General features: G+C 27.5%; 1 protein-coding gene across 2 annotated transcripts in view; it reads left to right on the top strand.

Moving 5' to 3' along the window:
- The window catches only part of LOC117167997 (sorting nexin-27), a 50,174-nt gene that overhangs the window by 2,198 nt on the left and 27,343 nt on the right, over positions 1–20,633 (top strand). The window contains exon 1 of one of the 2 annotated variants that reach the window (XM_033353307.1): positions 18,583–18,959. The exons of the other annotated variant lie outside the window; for it this stretch is intronic. Coding sequence (XP_033209198.1) covers positions 18,856–18,959 — 104 coding nt within the window. The 5' untranslated portion in view covers positions 18,583–18,855. Of the gene's footprint in view, positions 1–18,582; positions 18,960–20,633 lie in introns of those variants that run through there. 2 annotated transcript variants of the gene reach the window in all.

The raw sequence follows: 20,633 nt of genomic DNA, 5'->3' as shown, positions 1-20,633 counted from the left end.
TTATTATTCATCATCCTTGCACATTTTTTCGTACATTTTTACCCTGAATGTAGTTTTTTCATAATTAAAAAAATATATATCTATGTAGCTATTCAAAAAATCTGATTACTAATGAACATTAGTGTTGATTTTATAATCTGGAAGATTTATAAGATATAACTGACCACTAATCAATATCCAGATAATATTGTAATTCCTTCAGAAATAACATTTTTTCCACCCTATAAGAAAACCCCTAAAAAGTTTAAGGTCTTTTGTTTAGGTGGTAAATGTTTTTAAAATATATATTGTCAATATTTCAAGAATCCAAAACATAAAAAAGATTTTTATTTTGTTTGTTCATGAAACTTCCTAAAGGGAATTCCCAAAAGTTTGCAAAACATCGTTAATTAACAGACACCAAAATATTATTTTTATATTTTATATTCTGTAAGAAAACCCCTAAAAAGTGTGATTTCTTTTGTTCAGGTTTTGAACATATCTGTTGGATATATGTTTAAAGATTGTCAATAGTTTTAAAACAGAAATATAACCAAAACAGTTCGATTCCAAACATACTGATAAAAAAACGTTTTCTTTTGTTTTGGTGTTCCAGAAACTTCCGAAAGGTAATTTCCAGAAGTTTAAAAAATGTCCCTAGTTTTTCTTAAATTATTAAAAGGTACAAAAGTTTATCTTAAAGTACATTTGATTATTCATCAACGTTGCGAAATGTTTTGTCAATCTTCTTTCTGAATATAGTTCTACCATCATTTTTTTCATAATATCTATCCAGTTGTTCAAAAAAATTGATTATAAATGAACAGTAGTGATGTTTTTAGAACTTGGAAGACTATTGTTAAGATATGACTAACCACCAAACAATATTCGAATAAAGTTGCAATTCCTTTAGGAATAACATTTTTTCTATCCTATAAGAAAATACTGAGAAGTTTGATGTCTATTTTTAGGTGTTGAGTATTATATATAAAAAACAGTATTCTCTGGTTTTTTTTTTAATTTTTAATGTTTTCAGGACCAAAACAGTTCTATTCCAAAAAATGGTTATGAAAAAAGTTTTCTTTTGTTTTATATGTTCAAGAAACATCTGAAGGGTAATTATCAAAAGTCTGCAAAACATCTTTAAATTATGTCAAATGATTCAAATATAAAGACTATTATCTTGAAATACACTTGATTATTCATCATCATATTTACAAATTGTTTTATAAAATTTCTCCCTGAATATAGTTCTCACATAATTTTTGTTCATAGTATCTATCTAGACATTCATGAATATTGAATACTAATGAACATTAGTGATGCTTGTAGAGTGTGTTATTAATATACGGTTGACCACAAATCAGTATACGGATAATGTTGCAATTCTTTTAGAAATAATTTTTTTTACTACCCTATAAGGAAACAATGAGAAATTTGATGTCTTTTATTTAGAGGTTGAATATAATGTCTGCAAAATACTATTATCTAGTTTTTAAAGTATGGTGAATATTTATAAAATAAAAACAGTTGTATCCTAAAAATACTGATGAAAACCGTTTTTCTTTGTTTTGGTGTTCAAGAAACTCCCGAAATGTAATTTCTAAAAATCTTCAAATCATCGTTAATTTTTCTCAAATTATTCAAAGATACAAAAAGATGATCATGAAGCACAATTGATTATCCATCATCTTTGCAATTCTTTTTTATATATTCTCCTTGAGCATGGTAATGAAAAATAGTGAATTTCAAAGACTTATTTGCTCATAATAACAATAATTTTGAATAAAGTATTTTTTCTTCCTTGTAAGAAAACACTGAGAAGTTTGATGTATTTTATTTAGGTGGTTATTAGAATATCTGCAAAATATTTTTCCCTAGTCTTCTAAATATTGTCAATATATCCAAAACCAAAATGTCATCAAAACAGTTCCATTACAAACATACTGATGATAATTAAAATTTATTATTGTTGCTATTATATTGAGTTTAAATTGTCCCCAAAACGTTTTATTTTATTTTTCAAGAAACTTCAGAAAATATTATTTTCAATCACAATCGTTTATTCATAATTATCTTTGCAAATAATTGTTTTCAGTTTTCTTCGTGAATATAGTTCTCCTATAATTTTTCTTTTATAATATTTGTCTAGTCTAATTTACAAAACAAATCTTAAAATAGAGTAGTGCCGTTTACATTATTTTATCAGTTTTCTTTTTCTGTAATGTTTATTCATAAGAATTATCAAGTATTCTAAATACAACTATTTTTTCTATAATATTAAAATCCTTATGATCAAGATTTTTAAATTTTAAATAAAAATAAATCCTAAATATGTTACATATTTTTAAAATACTTGACTATTGTCAAAGAATCTTCATGTGTAATAATGCCTTATTTGATCTATTCACTCCCAATTAATTAGTATTTTTGTATTAGGAATTTTAGGTCTCGCGTAGAATTTTAACTTCTGTTTTTAATTTGAAATCCCAGATATATGTTTTGTGTGTTTTGTCTGCACTTGATAAGAGATATCAGTCAAGATTGTAAGAATACTGTTACAATTTACATCCTCAAAATATCAACACGGAGAAAGGGAAAATGTGGATTTAAAAGTAACTTAAACCACTTATTTAAATGATCATCTATTAATGGAAGAAAATAATAAATATAATAAAATGATCCATATAAAACAAGAATTATTATCAAAATAAATTTAAAGAAAATTATTCATGATTACGTTAAAAATGCTGAGTAGAACAAAGTGCAAAATATGCAATTTCTACGTAATGAAATCTCCAAATAAACTTTGACATTTGTGCATTGTTGCATATTCATGAAAACTGGAATAATAAATAAATATAATACTTAAAAAGTTATCTAACTATTATTAAAAACAATCTTTTAGCCTTTATATATTGTCAAAATTATTTGACGAACATATCACAGATAAAATCTCTATCATTATTGAGATAAATCAGACACAATAAACATCTCTCAGTCTCTCATTTATATGATGTGATATTTCAACAAGCGCGCATTTGTCACACTCGCATAATGACTATAGTCATGTTATAACAGTTTTTTACTAATCCTTTCATAATCTGAATTTGCATCACATATCGTTATAAAAAATTATTTTCTTTCGTGTATTATAAAAACCAGTCATATGAATATATCGATCTCGTTGCCTAGTCCCCGTGCATAATACGCGAATCCTCTTTGTACTTTTTTTATATGTTATTCTTGTATTTCTATAGTATTTGCATTTTAATTTCTACTTTTCATTGTATATTAGTACTTTTACTTCAATTTATATTTTTAGTTCAATCTAACGCAGCAACTTTATCTACTGATTAGCGTGAAAGCTCTCAGTATTAATCGCTCACTCGTTTTACATTCACCTATTGCACATTTCGCAATTGTCAGGCTGCAAACCGAAGTTGTTTTTGCTGCTTTGAATTTGCTTCATTTGGAACATAGTTCGAGAAAGTAAAAATAGGAAAAACAAATTTCTATTTTCACTTGTCAGGTCAGATAACATGGTTCTAAAATAAATTTTTCCGATAGATCAGACTGATTTGTTTTATTTTAGTGAAGGATAACAGATAAAAATGCATTCTTTTTTATTTATTTGTTTACTTGCAGAGTGGCCGTAGTGGTCAGGGAAGAGTCAGGGATTTGGTAATTTGTTTGTGCCACCGTGGTATAATATTCTTGCTAGCAATTTTTGTTCTTGTATTTCGATTTATTTTCCTTGCAGTTCCTTTCTCCTAAGGATTATATTTTTGGTTTAAAATGTGTGCCATTTGGTTAAATATTCAGCAATTTGTTTTAAAAGTTATGCTTTTTGGTCGAAAATATATATGCTTTTTCGAACAATCGTATTTTTTGTTGTTGAAAATGAAATTATCTTGCTAGAAAAATAACTTCTTCTTAAAAGGGCATATTTTGGTGTTGAACAATAATTTGAAGTCTTTCTTGGTTGAAAATTGAAAAAAAAAATTTCAACGGTTTATCTCTTTGTTTTAAAATTAAACTAAAAATGAAAATTTTCCATTTTTAGTTGAAAAATGATATTTTTTAGTTTAAAACTCACCTTTTTTGATAGAAAATGAGTTTTCTTTAATTGATATTTCCTCCTTTTTGGTTAAAATTGCAACTGTGTGGTTGAAAAATATTTTTTTAAAAGAAAATTTAATTGATTTATAGAAAATTCGCATTTTGCCTTGAAAGTTCTACAACTAGTATAAACTTTTCTTTCTTGAGTGAAAAATGTTTATTTATTAGTTGGAAAATTCACCTCTTTGATTGAAACTTGGACGATTTTGCTGAAATGTCATGTTTTTGTTAAAAATTTGTCTTTCTTTGGTAGAAAATCAATAATCTTTGTTGAAAATTCGTTTTCATGATTTTAAAATTCATCTTTTTTGGTTGAAATTCCATATTCTTATTGAAATATTAACTATTCCATTTTTTGTAGAGAATTTAATCTTTATAGGTAGAAAATTCAACTTTTCGTTTAAAAATTCCACTATTTTGTTGAAAATTGAATTAAGTAGTTCAAAACTCAACTATTTGCTTGCAACTGTAACTATTTTGTTCCAAATGCGTAATTTTACGGTTAAAATATCTACTATTACATTCTTTGTTGATAATTCATCTTTTTTTTCGTAATTTCGACTTTATGGATTGAAAGGTCAACTTCTAAAAAATCCATGTTTTTGGCTTGAAAATTGAACTGTTTGGTTAAAACTTAAAAGTCCGAATATTTTGTTGGAAATGCAACTGTTTTGTTAAAAAAGAATGTTTCGTTCTCGAAAATCGAGAGGCCATTCACTCTGAAATCAGATGAATCTTTGCCGACGATTGCATTTGGCTTCATATGAGTTAATTTCGGATTTCATACGATTGCTTCTTTCTTGTAAGATAAATGTGATTTAAATAGCGAGATGTCAGTAATTTCAATTAACAGTCTCTAAAAGTCCATTGACTGCTGTCGACTCCCACCTAGACCTGTAGACTCGCCCTGACAGCTCTCGACTCCGTCTGACTCCACCTGATTTCACGATGTCTGTTCGATGATTACTCGGACGGGTCGCACTCACGGTTGCACTATATAGCGTCAGGGGCGGCGCATCTAGTTTGGGTGCAACGGAGAAAATCAACCTTAAACTTTCTTTACGCCAGAAATAAGTAAATATATAATATATAATAGGTCCGCATATTTCATAATAATATACCAGAGCCGTTTACACATTATGAAGAATATAATTGTAATACAGTCTAGAACCCATTTTATGTCAGTCACACGTCATGAAATATTATATTACCTCACCAGTAATGTTAGGCACGTCTTTACGAGGAGATCAATGTTTGCATTACCAGTTGTAAAACCCTGGCCGACCATAATTTTGCAAGTCATCCTGCGAACATTGAGTTCCACATGAAGAGACGTGTGTAAAACTGTGAGTGATGTACGATATATTATTCGAAATCGGCATTTTATGAGACTACTCTTGTCGGTAAAGGGCTATATAACGTTTACTTTTCAGGGGGTGTTGTAGGCTCATAGCATTGAGGTTTCGTGTACTAAAAAACAGCAGACGAGGCTGTCAAAGGTTGCTGTCAAGTTACAGACGATATTTTATGCAAATTCGGAGACGTACACGTATGATTTTTGAAGATTGGCATCCCGCAGGCAAAGATACCATTGTACTACCGAAATACCGACGGAAACACGCGGAAATTGTCCGATTTCGCACAAATATATGTATGGCTGTGAATCGTAGATTAGACTCTATTATGATTAGGAACTTCCTGATTACAGTGAATCATGTTTGTGGGATTTTCCCAAATTGTACGTTGATTTTATTGACCAAATTAAATTCAAATCACGCATACAGTCGATGCTTAAGTCGCAGAATTATTTTTCACAAATTTACTGGTTTTTAAAGGGTATAAGACTTTACGTATCTTACCTATTTGCCAACAAAAATTTGTTGGCAATGTATGAGTATTGACATTAAAAAATTAAAACGCAGATTATCAAAAAATAATTCCAGTTGTTGTTAAAGTAAGATATTTTAAATATATTATAGTTATTTATATTTTTCTCTCTGATTCTTGTATAATTTCTTGTCCAATTTCGAAGCTTATTGGTAAATTTTAAAAAGTGTAAAAGTGACAAAATGTTGGTGGTCTTTCTGAAAATATTTAATGTTAATTTTTTCAAAATTCCATCGTTTTTTTTCTTGATTTTTTTCAGATTAAATCTGCACCTGTGCCTTGGTGGGGAAAAAGAATGTTGTTGTCTTAAAAAACGAAAACTTACGTTTTTTTCCAAACTCCGCAAGATATGAAAAACGTCAAAGAAATAAAATTATTTTTCTGCAAAAATTCTATAAAAACTGACTCTAGACTTTCTATATTCTATCTCAGGTTATTTTCTATATTTTTGCAAAAATATTGAGAAAATCTTTTAAGATTGACTTTTTCCTCAACAATACAATTTTTGGGTGTCTAAAAAATAAAGAAGAGCATAATTTAACAGTCCTTTTCTGTTTTTCATCGCAACAAAAACGAGATATTTTTCTAGAATTTTTAATGTATTGATGACAAGGGAATGTACGAGTTTCAGTCTCAAACATTCAGGGTATATTCTAAACTATAAGGGACAGGGTTAACCAAAAGTATAGTATTGTATGAAAAACGGACAATATGAAACATCGATTTCGGACAGTGCTACATTTTGCAATAAAAACATTAAGTAATGAATAATAAAATCGAACTGTCGGCATGATTACGGATATTGTCAAAATATCCGAAATATTGTCAAAACATATCTGGAAATACCGGCTGCCGCAATTCACGGCGTACATTGAAAAATTATAAGTTTAATCTTTTTAACGACCTTTTTTTAACGTGTCAAGCTGAATCACCCATCAGGCTGTATATATGTTCAATATTCCTTTGAATATACTCTGAAGACACTTGCCACCAATAAACGTTAGTTTTTTTTGCTCCTGTAATTTGTTTGAAAAAGTTTAAAATTTCATAAATTTAAGGAACATAATTAAGGCGATAAGAACGATGACTATATAAAGCCCACTATGGTCGAAAATCGTTTATTACAGTTATAAGTAATTTAGGTTTTGGCCTATCGATAAATGTTAGAAGTATGTAAAGAAACAAATTTTATTTTCCCAGAAAACGTGGTTAAAGTAGAGGTGGTAGCTGAGGAATGATTATGACCACTGTGTAAAGCTCATTTTGTTTTTTCTTCCTCTTATTAAGTGAAATAATGATAAAGATTAAACTTCTAATTTATGTTTCATGTGATTTTTTATACTAAAAGATCATTTTCAATGTTTTTTAAGTTTTAAAAAGAATTTGCAATAACTTTCTTAATTTCTATGGTAAACATACATAAATTTTCTCTAAATTTCAAGATATTTTGGGTAGGTTTTTAAGGTATTTTTCAAGAATTCGATTTCCTAAGTTAGAGACCACATCTCTAGCTTATTCTCTATGTTTCCATCATAAGTCAAAGTTTCTATGAGCACTTCTTTTTTGAGGACAACACTGTATAAAACCACTTTTTCAATAATTGTGTTAACTTTTTATTAACTCTATACGTTATAATTCATTTAAAAGCATTTTTTTGGACAAATAAAAATTGTATATGAATTCTAAACAAAAGAAATTCTAGATTTATTTAAATTTTATTTTATTTCAATTTTATGTTGCTTTTGTTTTAAAATTGAGTAATTTTGATTTGAATTTTTCAACAGTTTACAATGTCCTTGCAAAGTGAAAATTAAAAAATTTGATTAAATTAACTTAAATAATTTAATAAGTTAACTTAGGTGTAAGTTAAACCTCTACAATTATAGTATAATCATAATGACAATTGGAAAAGTTAGAAGTCGATAAGAGAAATGTTATCAGAAAAGTTGAAGTTTCTATGGAGATGAAATTTGATTTGTTGCCAACATTGTAGAGCCCGAGAGTTTATTATTACCAACTCAAATTTCACACAAACTCCATTTTTCAATATATAGAAATATTTAAGTGTTTATATTCAAAAATAAATAACTTGAAAGTGAATGTTTTGAAATAGAGAGCCTTTCAATAGTTAAAATTTCAGACAACTAAATTTAAAGTTTGAACTTCACAATCGTAATTGTTCTATTTTATAGTTATTTAATTTTTATGTGAAATTGTTCAATTTTCATGTATAATTAACAAATATACAATTATTAATTTTCGAAAATTCGCGTAAATTTAAGAGATATTTAGAAGTTTTGAAAATGTTCCAACTTGATTTAAAACAAAATATAAATTTGTAAAGCTTACAATAGAATTTTTGATGCCATTCAAGGATTTTAAAATGTTATAAGATAATAAAAACAATTGCTCGAAATTCCTGTGAAAATTGCAAATTATGTTTAATTTGGAAAAAATTAATTTTAAGAGAATATTTGGAATGATAAAAAAATGTTGATGAATAAATAAAAATAAACTAATTATTAATTTAGAAGAATTCGAGTGGGCTTAAGAGATATATAAAAGTTTTGACATGACTAAAAATAATTTAAAACTTGAAAGGATTTCACTTTTATTTTTAGATCTTTAAAGATTTTAAACAAAAAATGTTAAAGGGTTTTGCGCATTTTAAAATGCTTCAAATGGATAAAAAAATTATTAAGATTTGCGAAGAAAATTGGAAATGATGTTTTACTCTGAATAATTAATTTCAAGAGAACATTAAAAAAAAATCAAAATAGTTTTAAAATGGTCAAAAAATAATCTGTAAGATTTGAAGGAAATTTTTTGTTAACCCTGAAGGCTTTTTAGATAATTAAAAAAAAATATTGAATAATTTTCCTAAATATTTAGAAGTTTTGTAAATATTGCAGACATAATTTAAAATTTGAACTTATTCCAAAAAGGTTAAAGTAAAATGTAGAGTTTAAAAAATTTTTAAGCGTTTTAAGGACTTTGAAAGGTTTAAAGATAATACAAAAATGTTCTCAAGATAATTGGAAAATTGTACAATCATGTTTCAATTTAAAACGATAGTTTTAAATGAATACTTAAAAAGATTTCAAAAGAAACACAGGTTTTATTGTTTCTGAATTGAATATGACAGCTAGGATTTAAAAATGTCGAATTTTTGAACTGTACAATTTATAAAAGTTAAAATTTTGTAATTTCACAATTTAACGGCATTTAATTTAAAAGTGTTCACTTGAAATGTGTGAGAAGCTTCCATTTTATATGCGTAAGTTATTGAGCGTGTCAACAAAAAATTTTAAACGTAATTTTAAAAATTCGAAATTCAAAATGATTCCTCTTTGAGTGTTTTAATTTAAATTTCAGTTTTAATAACTTTAAATGAAAACATTTTTAGATTCAAGAGTTCGAATGTTTCAATCACAAATACCGTCGCAAATGGTTGTGAACCGCGAAAACGCCGAGAAATGGTCGGGAATTTTTTCCTGGAATAAAACGGCTACCCTGCTATCGGTGCAAGAATAATGGCGAATTTTTATATATACAGTTTTACTCGTCAACAATAATACGCACACTCCCTACTTGCTGCGCAATGCACTGACTACACTGATTGCTCGCTTGATTGCTCACAAACTCTTTTTGACTCTTATTGACTCGCTCACAATTTCGGAATAGTTTTAGAGATTTCTGCTGATTTCATTTGATTTTTGCTCATTTCAAAAGATCGGATCTTTTTCAAAAGACCCACTCAGCTTGTTACATTTGCTTTCATACCAATTTCAAATGCTAAAATCCCTTGGTTTGAGAGTGAATGACCCCTCGTCGAAAATTCCACAATTGGTTTAAAAATTCAACTGTGTTTGGTTGAATTTAAATTAAAATTAAATTAATAATAAATTTAAATTAAATTCTGTTTATAAAAGATGCTAATGGTCAAGGAAAATAAATAATTTGTCCTGGAAAAATCAGAGTAGTTAATAATATTATAATAATTAGCTTATAACATTCTTGAACAGCACTATAAATTCCTTGTCTAGAGATTAAGTGAATCATTCCACAGAGAATTTATTCCAAAACCAAATCGGGGAATTTATTTCATCAGCTAGCATTTGTTCTGTAAGTCAACGATCTGGTAAACGTTGCCAATTGACCTTGAACTTTTAACTGCAATCAGAACTTAACAGTCTTGATCAATAAGAGCTCGTGTAAGGTGATCCAATTTTGGTTACTCATTTCCATTTAAATGTCCTTTCAAATAAGGAAAAATTACTAATTTAAATCTTTTGTTAAATTGAAAAGATTGAACCTTTTCATCAGGAGTTATCTGCTCACCCTGCTGCAATGAGCATTGTTATTTTCCTTTCGAAAATTATTTCCTTTGTTTCGTTAAAACGAAAACAATAATATATCTATTTTAAATATTTATCAACAAATAATTTTTAAGAAAATCAATCAATGGAAGAAAAATCTCACGGAAAGAAACATAAGATTTCTCTCAATGATCTTTTAGTGAAACATCTTCACGATAATTGGTATTCCTTGAAGTATAGCAAAGTCATTCTTGTTTTATAACGAGAGGAAAAGATACAAAAAATGCATATTCACTCGTCACAATCAAGTTTCAACTATTATTCTTAACTAAAAAAAGATAAATATTAGAGATTATTTGTATGATTATTCTTTTTAATAGCTTTTGTAAAACTACGTATAATATGCAATTTTTATAAATATTTATCTGAATATATTTAAATACCTTTTAATTTATTTTTTAAACATTATAATGGAATTTCTCTGAATAATTTTTACTGAGACGAGAGATTGCGAGTTAAATGAAAACTATAAATAATATTCATTCTAGCAATGAGCTGTAACGTCGTAGTTAAACGCCCCTTCAATTAACTACCATCTAAATTAATCATCGACGCCATCTCTCTGGTGAGATCGCCTTACATTTATCGATTTAACAGTAATGAATCTTCGCTTAAAATCGATGCAGGACATTCGCACGAGTTTCAATTACAATTCTATTAGTGCTTCATTTAATTTGCTTCACCACATCAAGATGAATGTACCAAAAGAGAATTATTAAATATAGAAAATTAGTAATAAAATGGTAGAATCAACAGGAAAATCATGGGAAAGTCAGATAATTTAGATGATCGGGGAAAGTCAGGGGAAAGCATTTTGTTGAGGAATAAAATTTCGAAAATTATGGATTTTCTGTACGGAGCACTTTGAGTAATTATCAAAAATTATCAGAGCTTCCACATAGTTCCTTTTAGTATTTTTTTCTTAGATAAATCACTTTTAGTCACTTTCGTAAGAGTCACCCGGAAAAGCAATTTTTTGTCAAAAAGTTCAATAAACCACTATTAAATTCAGTTTATTTTCTAAATTTCTAAAATTCCTTTTCATATATTTTAGGGTATTTCAAAAGATTTTAAGAAATTTGTAATGGATTTCAATAATTTAAAGGAATTTCATAAGATTTTATGCATTTTAAGGTATTTTTAAAAATTAATTCCAACTAATTTTCAAGAGTTTTGAAAATGGTAAAGCGTTTGAAAGGTTTTTAAATAATTTAGAAAATTTAAAAAGATTCTAAGCAAAAAATGTACGTCTATTTTGCTGAGAAATTTTGGTAGACATAGCCACGTTCTTATACAATTTCCAAGGAATTTTCAAGGGCTTTAAAAAGTTTCGAAGGATTTTAAGAGATTTCAAATGATTTTAAATATTTTATATTATTTTTAAAATTCCCAGGGATTTTCCAGTTTACCAGGTCGTTCTGGGCTAACGTTACGGAAAATTCCGTAATACGAGTTGGTGACTAAAAGTTTTCATAGGAATTTTTAATAGATTTTACAGGACTTTGAAGATTTCAAATTATGTGTTTTTACAAATCCCAACGAAAATTTCAAAAGCTTAAAAAGGTTTCAAATGATTTCGAAGGATTTTAAATATTTTAAGGTACATATTTTAAAACATTCCAAGAAAATTACAATAGAGTTAATTAATTTGAAGGGATTTTGTAGGATTTTAACAATTTCGAGAAGTTTTCAAGAGCTTTTAAAAGTTGCAAAGAATTTTAAGTATTTTAGTATTTTTAAAAACTCCAAGGATTTGTTAATAGATTTCAATGATATTAAAGGATTTGAAACGATATTAAAGATTCATAAAGGTTTCATAAATGATTTAAAATATTTTAGGGTATCCTAAAATGTTTAAAGACATTTTTAATACATTTCAATAATTTGAAGAGATTTTTTAGGATTCGAAAAATTTCAAGAAATTTTCAAGAGTTTTTAAAAGTTTCAACGGATTTTATGTACTTTAGTGTATTTTTAAAGATTCCAAGAATTTTTTAATATATTTCAAAATATTTTAAGAAGTTTAAAAAAAGATTCAGGGGTTTACAAAGAATTACAAATATTTAAGAGTATTTTAAAATAGTTCAAGACGTTTTTAATAGAATTCAATAATTTAAGAGGATTTTGTAGGATTTGAAAAAATGCAATGAAAATATTCAAGAGCTTTTAAAAGTTTCAAAGGATTCTAAGTAATTGAGTGTTATTTTAAAGATTCCAAGAATTTGTTAATAGATTTCAATACTTTGTTGTGATTTAAAAAGATTTTAGGCTACTTTGAAAAATTGAAAACAATTTTTTAAGAAGTTTAAAAAATGTTTCAAGGGTTTCGGAAGGATTAAAAATATTTCAGTGTATTTTAAAGTATTTCAACAATTTTTTTATAGATATCAATAATTTGAAAGGATTTTGTAGGATTTAAACAATTCGAAGGAATTTTCGGGAGCTTTTAATAGTTTAAAAGAATTAAAAAATGTAGGGTATTTAAAAATATTCCAAGCAGTATGTAATAGATTTGAATAATTCTAAAGGAATTCATAAGATTTCAAATATTTTATGATACTTGAAAAATTCCATCATGAATATTAAGAGATTTTAAAAACTTCACATGATGATTTCACATGAATTTAAGGTCAATCAATAAATTTAAAGGGGTTTTAATTATTTCAGGGTGTTTAAAATGATTATAAAAAATCTTCAATAGATTTCAATAATTTGAAGGAGTTTCATAGAATTAATTTTTTTTATTTAAAAGAATTTCTGAAAATTTTTAAAAGTTTCAAGGGATTTCAAAATATTTTATTGTATTTTAAAATATATCAAGAAATTTGCATTAGATTTTAATATTTTAAGAGATTTAAAAAAAATTTTATTATTCTAGTGTATTATTAAAACTTCCAAGTAATTTCAAAGAGCTTTAAAAAGTTCCAACAGATTTCAAAGGATTTGAAACATTTTATGGAATTGTAAAAGATCACAAAAAATTTTAAAGGTTCTTACATATTTTAGAGTATACAAAGATTCTAAAGTGAAATTTAGAAAATTAAGGCTGCCCTGAATAAAAAAAAACTTTGAAACGTTCTTACTAAAACTTAAGACTTTTTAAAAAGAAATACTTGATGATCAAGTTAACTTGTATTATTATGGATTTTACAATTATTCATAAATGAATTGTTTAATAATTAAAGTTCCTTTGCATAACAACTCGACAATTAAGATTCAAATGATTAAGATCTAAAACTTACTCACGGCTCAACTCAGATTTGAAGCATAAAAAAGCCACAAATTAGAAACGTCACTGAGAGCAACTTGAATTAATTATGCTCAGAGTTCAAACATAATTATTGTACTGCAATGCAGCGGCAACAATAATGGCACCGACAGAATAATTATACTTTTGTCTAACGTACTTTTACCTTCTGATTTAGTTTTTTATAAATGTGTACTATTAAATCTCAATTTATGCATTCCAGTTTTCGCCTGTACTTTAACTTGAAATTTTAAATTTTAAATTGTTAGGGAATTTTGAAAATTAAGCTTTGCGATCGCCCTGATGTAATATTCTTGTTAGTAATTTATTAACCTTTTATTACTATTTCTTTTTTTGCAGCTGCTTTCTCCTAATGATGATATTTTTAGTTAAAAATGTTATTACTTGGATGGAAAATTTAAAATTTGGGTTAAAAGTCATCATATTTGATTTCAAAATTCATTTCTTTTTGGTAGAAATTGTACTTTTTTTAGGTTGAAAGTGTCACTACTTGGTTGAAGGTTGAACCGCCTTGTGAAAAAAACAATTTGTGTGTTGAAGGTCTGTCATGTTAGTTGAGAATGACAGATGCAAACTTTACATTTCCAGTAGAAGATTTATCATTTTAGTTGAAAATTCATCTCTGGTTCAAATTTTGTTTATTTTTGTGAAAAGCCATTTATTTGGGTTCAAATTATTATTTTCATAACTGAAAATGAACTGTTCCATTTTTGGTTGAAAACTTAAATTCTGGGAAGAAAATTAAATTACTTTGTTGAAAATCCATTTTCCTTTGGTCAAAAATGAAACTATTTTGTTAAAAAATCGTTTTTAATTACTTTTGGTTTAATTGAAAACTTAACTTTCATGGTTGGTTAAAAATTTGTTTTTTAGTTGAAAATTCAATTTGTTTGAGTTAAATGTGTTTTGTTGAAAATTCGACTTTTTAGTTAAAAATTGAACTGTTTTCTTTAAAATCGAATTATTTTTTGAAAACTCAACTGTTTAGTTATTGCAACTTTTTAGTTTGAAAATTCAACTATTTCTTTGAAAATTCAACATTTTGTTGAAAGTTCTTCTTTTTGGTAGAATATCAATCTTCTTGCTTGAAAATTCGTCTTTTTCGTTTGAATATTTTTCTCTTTTGGAAGTAATTTCATATTTTTCGGTTGAAATATCAACCATTACATTTTTTAGTGAGAATTCATCTTCGTAGGTCGTAAACTCAACTTTTTTATTGCAACTTCCTCTCATTTACGTTAAATTTCAACTATTTTGTTGTAAATGCAACTGTTTTTTTGTTTAATTCAATTTTTTGCTTGAAAACGCAACTTTACATGTTTAGAATTCAACTGTTTTCTAAAAAAAATTATTTTTATCTTGAAAATGATATTATTCAGTTGAAAATATAGCTATTCTTGGTTGGATTTTAATTTTTTTTTATTTGAAAATTCAACAATTTTGTTAATGTTCAACATTTTTATTAAAAATTTAATTATTTTCGGAAGTAATTTTTATTGTCGAATGTTGAACTCTGGTTAAAAGTTCATCTTGTATTGTAGAAAAAGTAATATTTTTTGGTTGAAATAAATAATTATATTTGAGATTTTTAAATTGGAAATTGTTTTATTGTTTATAAAATATTATATGTTGAAAAAATTTCAAGATTTAAGTCCGGGTCTTTGAATATTAATGGTTAGAGAAAATGAAAAATTGGTCAGGTCATCCTGATTATTCTCGTTAATTTGAGTCATGAATTAAAACGCAGATGAAAATTGAGTTACCAAACATATAAAAAAAAGTAGAAAAACTACGCTCGTCAACTTACTTTCAATGAAGAACTTTAGGTTTGCGTTTAAAGAAAAACTGACTTTTTGTGCAAGGAACATTTTTTTAAGTTTTCTTTCTTGTAGACGTTAGTTTGAAAAAAGAGGCCTTTCTTGTATGCAAAATATTAAAAATAATTAAAATTCAGATGACATTCGAATAGCCTTGAAAGGTTTGATTCCGATAAGGCTTCTCCTAGGTACAACTGCTTGGCTTGACAATGAAAATTGCAACGTTCAAGGCCAATAAATGGCTCTAGAATTTTAAAAGACAATAATAACATTCTTGTAATCTTGAGGAAATGATGCATACAAATGCAAAATTTTGATATTTTACTTTTTTTTGTAAAACATTTTGTCATAGTAGTAACATAAATTATTGCATCTTGGATTTTATTTAATATTCCAGGAGAATATTTACTTTCATAAAAGTTAATCATTTTAGTTTTGAAATATGCATTTAATAGTTGTAATTATGATCATAGATCCTAAAATATATATTTCCTGTTTTATTGTAAATTTTGTGTAATTAATTGAGTGTTTAAAAAAAGAGTTTACATGATTTTAACAAGCGGAGCTTAAAATTGATTATAGAATACAAGGTTAACAAACAATTCTATTAAATTATTAATTGCATTACTCTACTTCTGAGTTGGAACATAAATTTAAAAAAAATCATTTTCACTTCGAATAGAGAAATTTCCAAAAGAATTACAATTATGACGGAAAAGTGAATTTTGTAAAAGAATTATAACTTTTTAAGTTGGGAAAGGGATTTTTAGTGAAGAATTATAATTTCGACTCTGAGACAGGGAATTTTTAAAAGACTTATTATGTATTAAATTCGTCAGACTTTTAAAATTCTCGCACCAAATAAGAATTTGTTTGAATTTTTTTAAATGATTTTTTTTGGCAAATATAAATTTGCCACAATTTGAAACTTCCAGATTTTAGAAAAAGGGAGTTTCTATATTTCTAAATTTTAATATAAAATTTTGTAAATAAATATAATTCTGACTTTCAACAGGGAATTTTTGGAAATAAATGTAATTTTAACTTGAAACAGAAATTTTAGTAAAGAATTATAATTTCGACTTTCAGACAGGGAAGTTTCTATAAAATTTTAAATTCTGACTTGGAACAGGGAATGAATAAAAGAAATTTACAAAGAAATCACGTAAAGAATTACAAGTATCCTGATTTGGGCATGCGCCTTTCTTAAAAGAATCGCGATATAAAATTTCAGTAAAGAAATATAATTTTGATTTTGGGACAGGGAATTTTCCTACATTTTTTTTTAACTTCGGACAGCGAATTTTAGAAATCTGTTATAATTTTGAGTTTGGAACATGACATTTGAGTAAAAAAATATAATTTTGAAAATTGGGTAAAAAAATTGAGAAAATTGGTAAAGAATTATAGCTTTTACTTTTGTAAGGGAATTTCGTAAATTTTGGAAATTTCCGCAAAGAATTCGAATTTTCACTTGGGGATAGAGAATTTTCTAAAAAAATTGTAATTCTCTCATAATAAAATTTCCTACTAATAAAATTCCCGAACAGTGTACTGCTAGGAAATTTTATTATGGGAGAATTTTATTATTCGGGAATTTGCCAATGCGGAAATTTTACAGTGTTGGGAATTGTCATTTTTACTTAAGGACAGGGAGTTTCCGTGAAGAATATATTCGACTCGGAAAGCTAAATTTGTGACATTGAACGGCAATGTTTGGAAAAGTAATTTAATAATTAATTTTAAATTCGTGTCAATTTGAAAGTTCCCTCTATTAAATGCCTGGCAGAAACTGATAAAAGTGGACAAAAAGAAATATAGAACCATATAGATATAGAAATAATAGATGTTTTCTATTAGGCTCTATATGGTTCTATATATCCTTTTATCTATTTTTATAGGTTTCTATAAGACATTTATTAGAGGGTTCCCTCTTCCAAGTTTTGGAAGAAGGAAGCTACCATATTTCTGATTTCCAATACAAAATTTTGTAAATAAATATGATTCTGACTTGAAACAGGGAATTTTCTAAAAGAATTGTAATTCTGAGTTTGGGCGGGAAATAAATGAATCAAAATTCTGATTTATAAACAGAGAATTTACAAATACATTCCCTGTCCCTTGTCAGGATTCGCCAGATTTGGAATATTTCTTGTACTAATTCAGAATTTGTTTGAATGGACAATTTTTTTTCAAATAAAATTTTTCCAAAATTTAAACTTGCACATTTTATAAAAAGGGAGTTACATTATTTCTAAATTATAAGATAACATATTTTGAATAAATATAATATTTACTTTGAACAGGTAATTTTTGCTTATAAATGTTATTGTTATTTGGAGGAGGAAATTTCCGGAGAGAATTATTACCTAGACTTTAGGATAGAGTTTTTTGTAATTAATTATTATTTCTCTTGGATCAGATAATTTTATACATAAAACGGGAGTTTTTGAAAATATATGTAATTCTGGTTTATAAGAAGGAAAATTAAAAAAATCCCTGTTTGCATCCAGATAAAATCAGAATTGTAATTCTTATGAACCTAAATTATTTGACGTTTCAACTCAGATTTGTCATTCTTTTCCAAAATTCCCTGTTCCAAATGTGAAATCTTTGAACTCTGGAAAATAATAAAAAATCGATTAAAATCTTGAAAATAGTTTGTAAGTATTCAAATCTTTTGAACTCTTTTAAATCGACCGAGATTGAAAGTAATCCGTCGGATATACACCCTGATTATATTTTTTTTCTTAGGATTACTGTGTTATGTATACTTCTTGGAGTTAGATAAGCTTAAAATGTGATTAATTTTATGTATTTTTAAAGGCCGAAACGTCATATATATTGAAAATCAAATAAATAAATAGAAAATATATTTCCAAAGCACTTCAGTTAAAAGTAGTTGCATAACAAGTGTCAAAATAAACAGTTTGGAAAGATATTCTGGCACATGCCTTAATCTTCTATTTTTTTGATAAGAAATACACACACTTACAAATTTAACTTTGAAATTAAAATTTGTGTGGTAGGGGCACTAAGCTTCTACTTTCGTCCAGTAGGATTTTACCTTTCACTGACTGATTGTGAAGGTTCGCCTTAGCAAGGCCAGTCACCTGTAACTTTTCTCAGCAGTGAAGATCGAGGAAGTCAATGCAGCCAGATGGGACTGACATTCCATGAAAGTCGTGCACAGCCTTCTAATCAGAGATAATTTCTAAACCTGGAAAAAGTTCGTTTACCCATCACGAAAGTTGACTACAAATAAGACCGTATATACAATAAAGTGGCCACTTTTTCTGTGATAAGCATACTCTATTTCAAGAGGGCTCATTGCATAATGTGGAGCATATGCTGTAACAGCGTGTTTTGTGCTTTCTATTTTTATTCCTGATAAATTAAAGCTATGTTGACTTATCACATAGCAGCGGTTCACTTTAACTGGAGCAATGGACCGAATCATTCCAAATTTCGAAGAGATAACAATTCCCCAGAATGTAGTCCAAAAAGGTAAACACGCTCAACTTACGAAAAGAATAAAAACTTATAATAAATTCGTCTTGTTTTATGGTAAAGGCTGAAAAGTTAAAAAAAAATTAATTTTGATCAATTTTATTAAATTTCTTTAGTGGTTTTCATACCTATTTCCTTGACCTTTTGCTTTCTGTAATGAAAAGTCGCCTTTTTTTAATGAATCATTTTATTCAATGACAGTCGAGGATTTATTTTCCGTGACTCCCTCTTTCTCATGTTTGCACGACCTTTTCTTACAATTTGATGAAGGTGATAAATGTCATCCAATTAATCACGACCGATTATATCAGTTTGCCTTTATGTGACTATGAAGTATTCTTGAAATTAAAATTGTTACATAAATAATTATATTTAATCATCATAATATTATTAAGTGGTGCAGGGTGGCCATATAGGTCAAGGAAAACCTGGAAATTAGGAAAAGACACGAAATTTTATTTATTTTATTTGAAAAAAAAATCTTGCAAAAGGCAAGGTATTGCGATAAGAGGCACTTGAAATAATTGTCAAGGATAATAGGTTTGGAATTATTTAATTTTAATTAAAAATGTTTTTTTTTCTTTTTATAAAAGTGTATGTTAAAAATGTTACGAAATTAAGATTCTGGTGAAATTGCTCAGGAATAAATGATAGAATTTAAAAAACCAAGTTTTGCGTCAACCCTGATATAATATTCTTGTCAGTAATTTGTCTTATATTACTATATTTTTATTTTATTTTTTTCATTTTCTGCCTCCTGATGATTATATTTTCATTTTAAAATTTCTGCAAGTTGAGCGATTTAATTGGAAAGTCATTCTCTTCGATTTGAAAATTAAACTATTTTGGCATAAAATCAACTTTTAGTTGTAAATTCGTATTTTGTTGTTGAAAAATTAACTCTTTGCTGCACATATTTTTCTGTTCAGTGAATTTACTTGAAAACTCTTACTTGAAGGTTTTTGAGGTCACTGATTACGATCGCTGATCTATGATTAGATTCTCGTAATTCTTCAAAATAGATCTAATATGGCCAAACACTAACACAAAAATTGTGGTTGAAATGTTGATGAAATTTTTAATTCGTAATGAAAAAAATCGCGAAATTCCATAAATGCCTACATTATTGAAATTAATCTATTTAAAATCTCATGTGCGATTTCGAAGATTTACGTATCAATGTAAAATAAATTTGATCGAAAAATTTAAATTTGAATTTAGTAACTTCAAATTCGTAAACAGCGTCTCCAAAAACCCGGAGTATACATTTTCAAGTTCGAATATCTCTTTTTTCAAAAGCCCCCCTTTCACGAGCCCCCCATTCGGTTCGGTTTTGATTCCTCTAGAATCAAACCGAAGAGCCTATGACAAAGCCACCGAACGCGTCCTCGGGTTGCGGATAGAGGGTCCCTGTACCAAGGCCTTCTGCTGAATATGGTGACAAAAATAAATAGGCAATCGCGGACAATTGTCCAGGGGTGGTCCCGAAGGAATTAACCCCCAAGCGGAGGTGTGAAAACCGTGCCGAAAGCTGAATGCACCTGGGCCTGTGGGTGGACGGAGCAACTAAATCACGACTTGCTAGACTGCTACAATGCGAGTGTGGCCCGTGAACGGGGTTACATGGCACGGCTGCATGCTCTGTGGTGCGAGAAACACCCGGAGCTATCG

This window comes from Belonocnema kinseyi, chromosome 2 (assembly GCF_010883055.1).
Source record: "Belonocnema kinseyi isolate 2016_QV_RU_SX_M_011 chromosome 2, B_treatae_v1, whole genome shotgun sequence".
Taxonomy (NCBI): domain Eukaryota; kingdom Metazoa; phylum Arthropoda; class Insecta; order Hymenoptera; family Cynipidae; genus Belonocnema; species Belonocnema kinseyi.
Note: the sequence above shows the minus strand (reverse complement) of the source record. Positions and strands in the feature narration are given on the sequence as shown.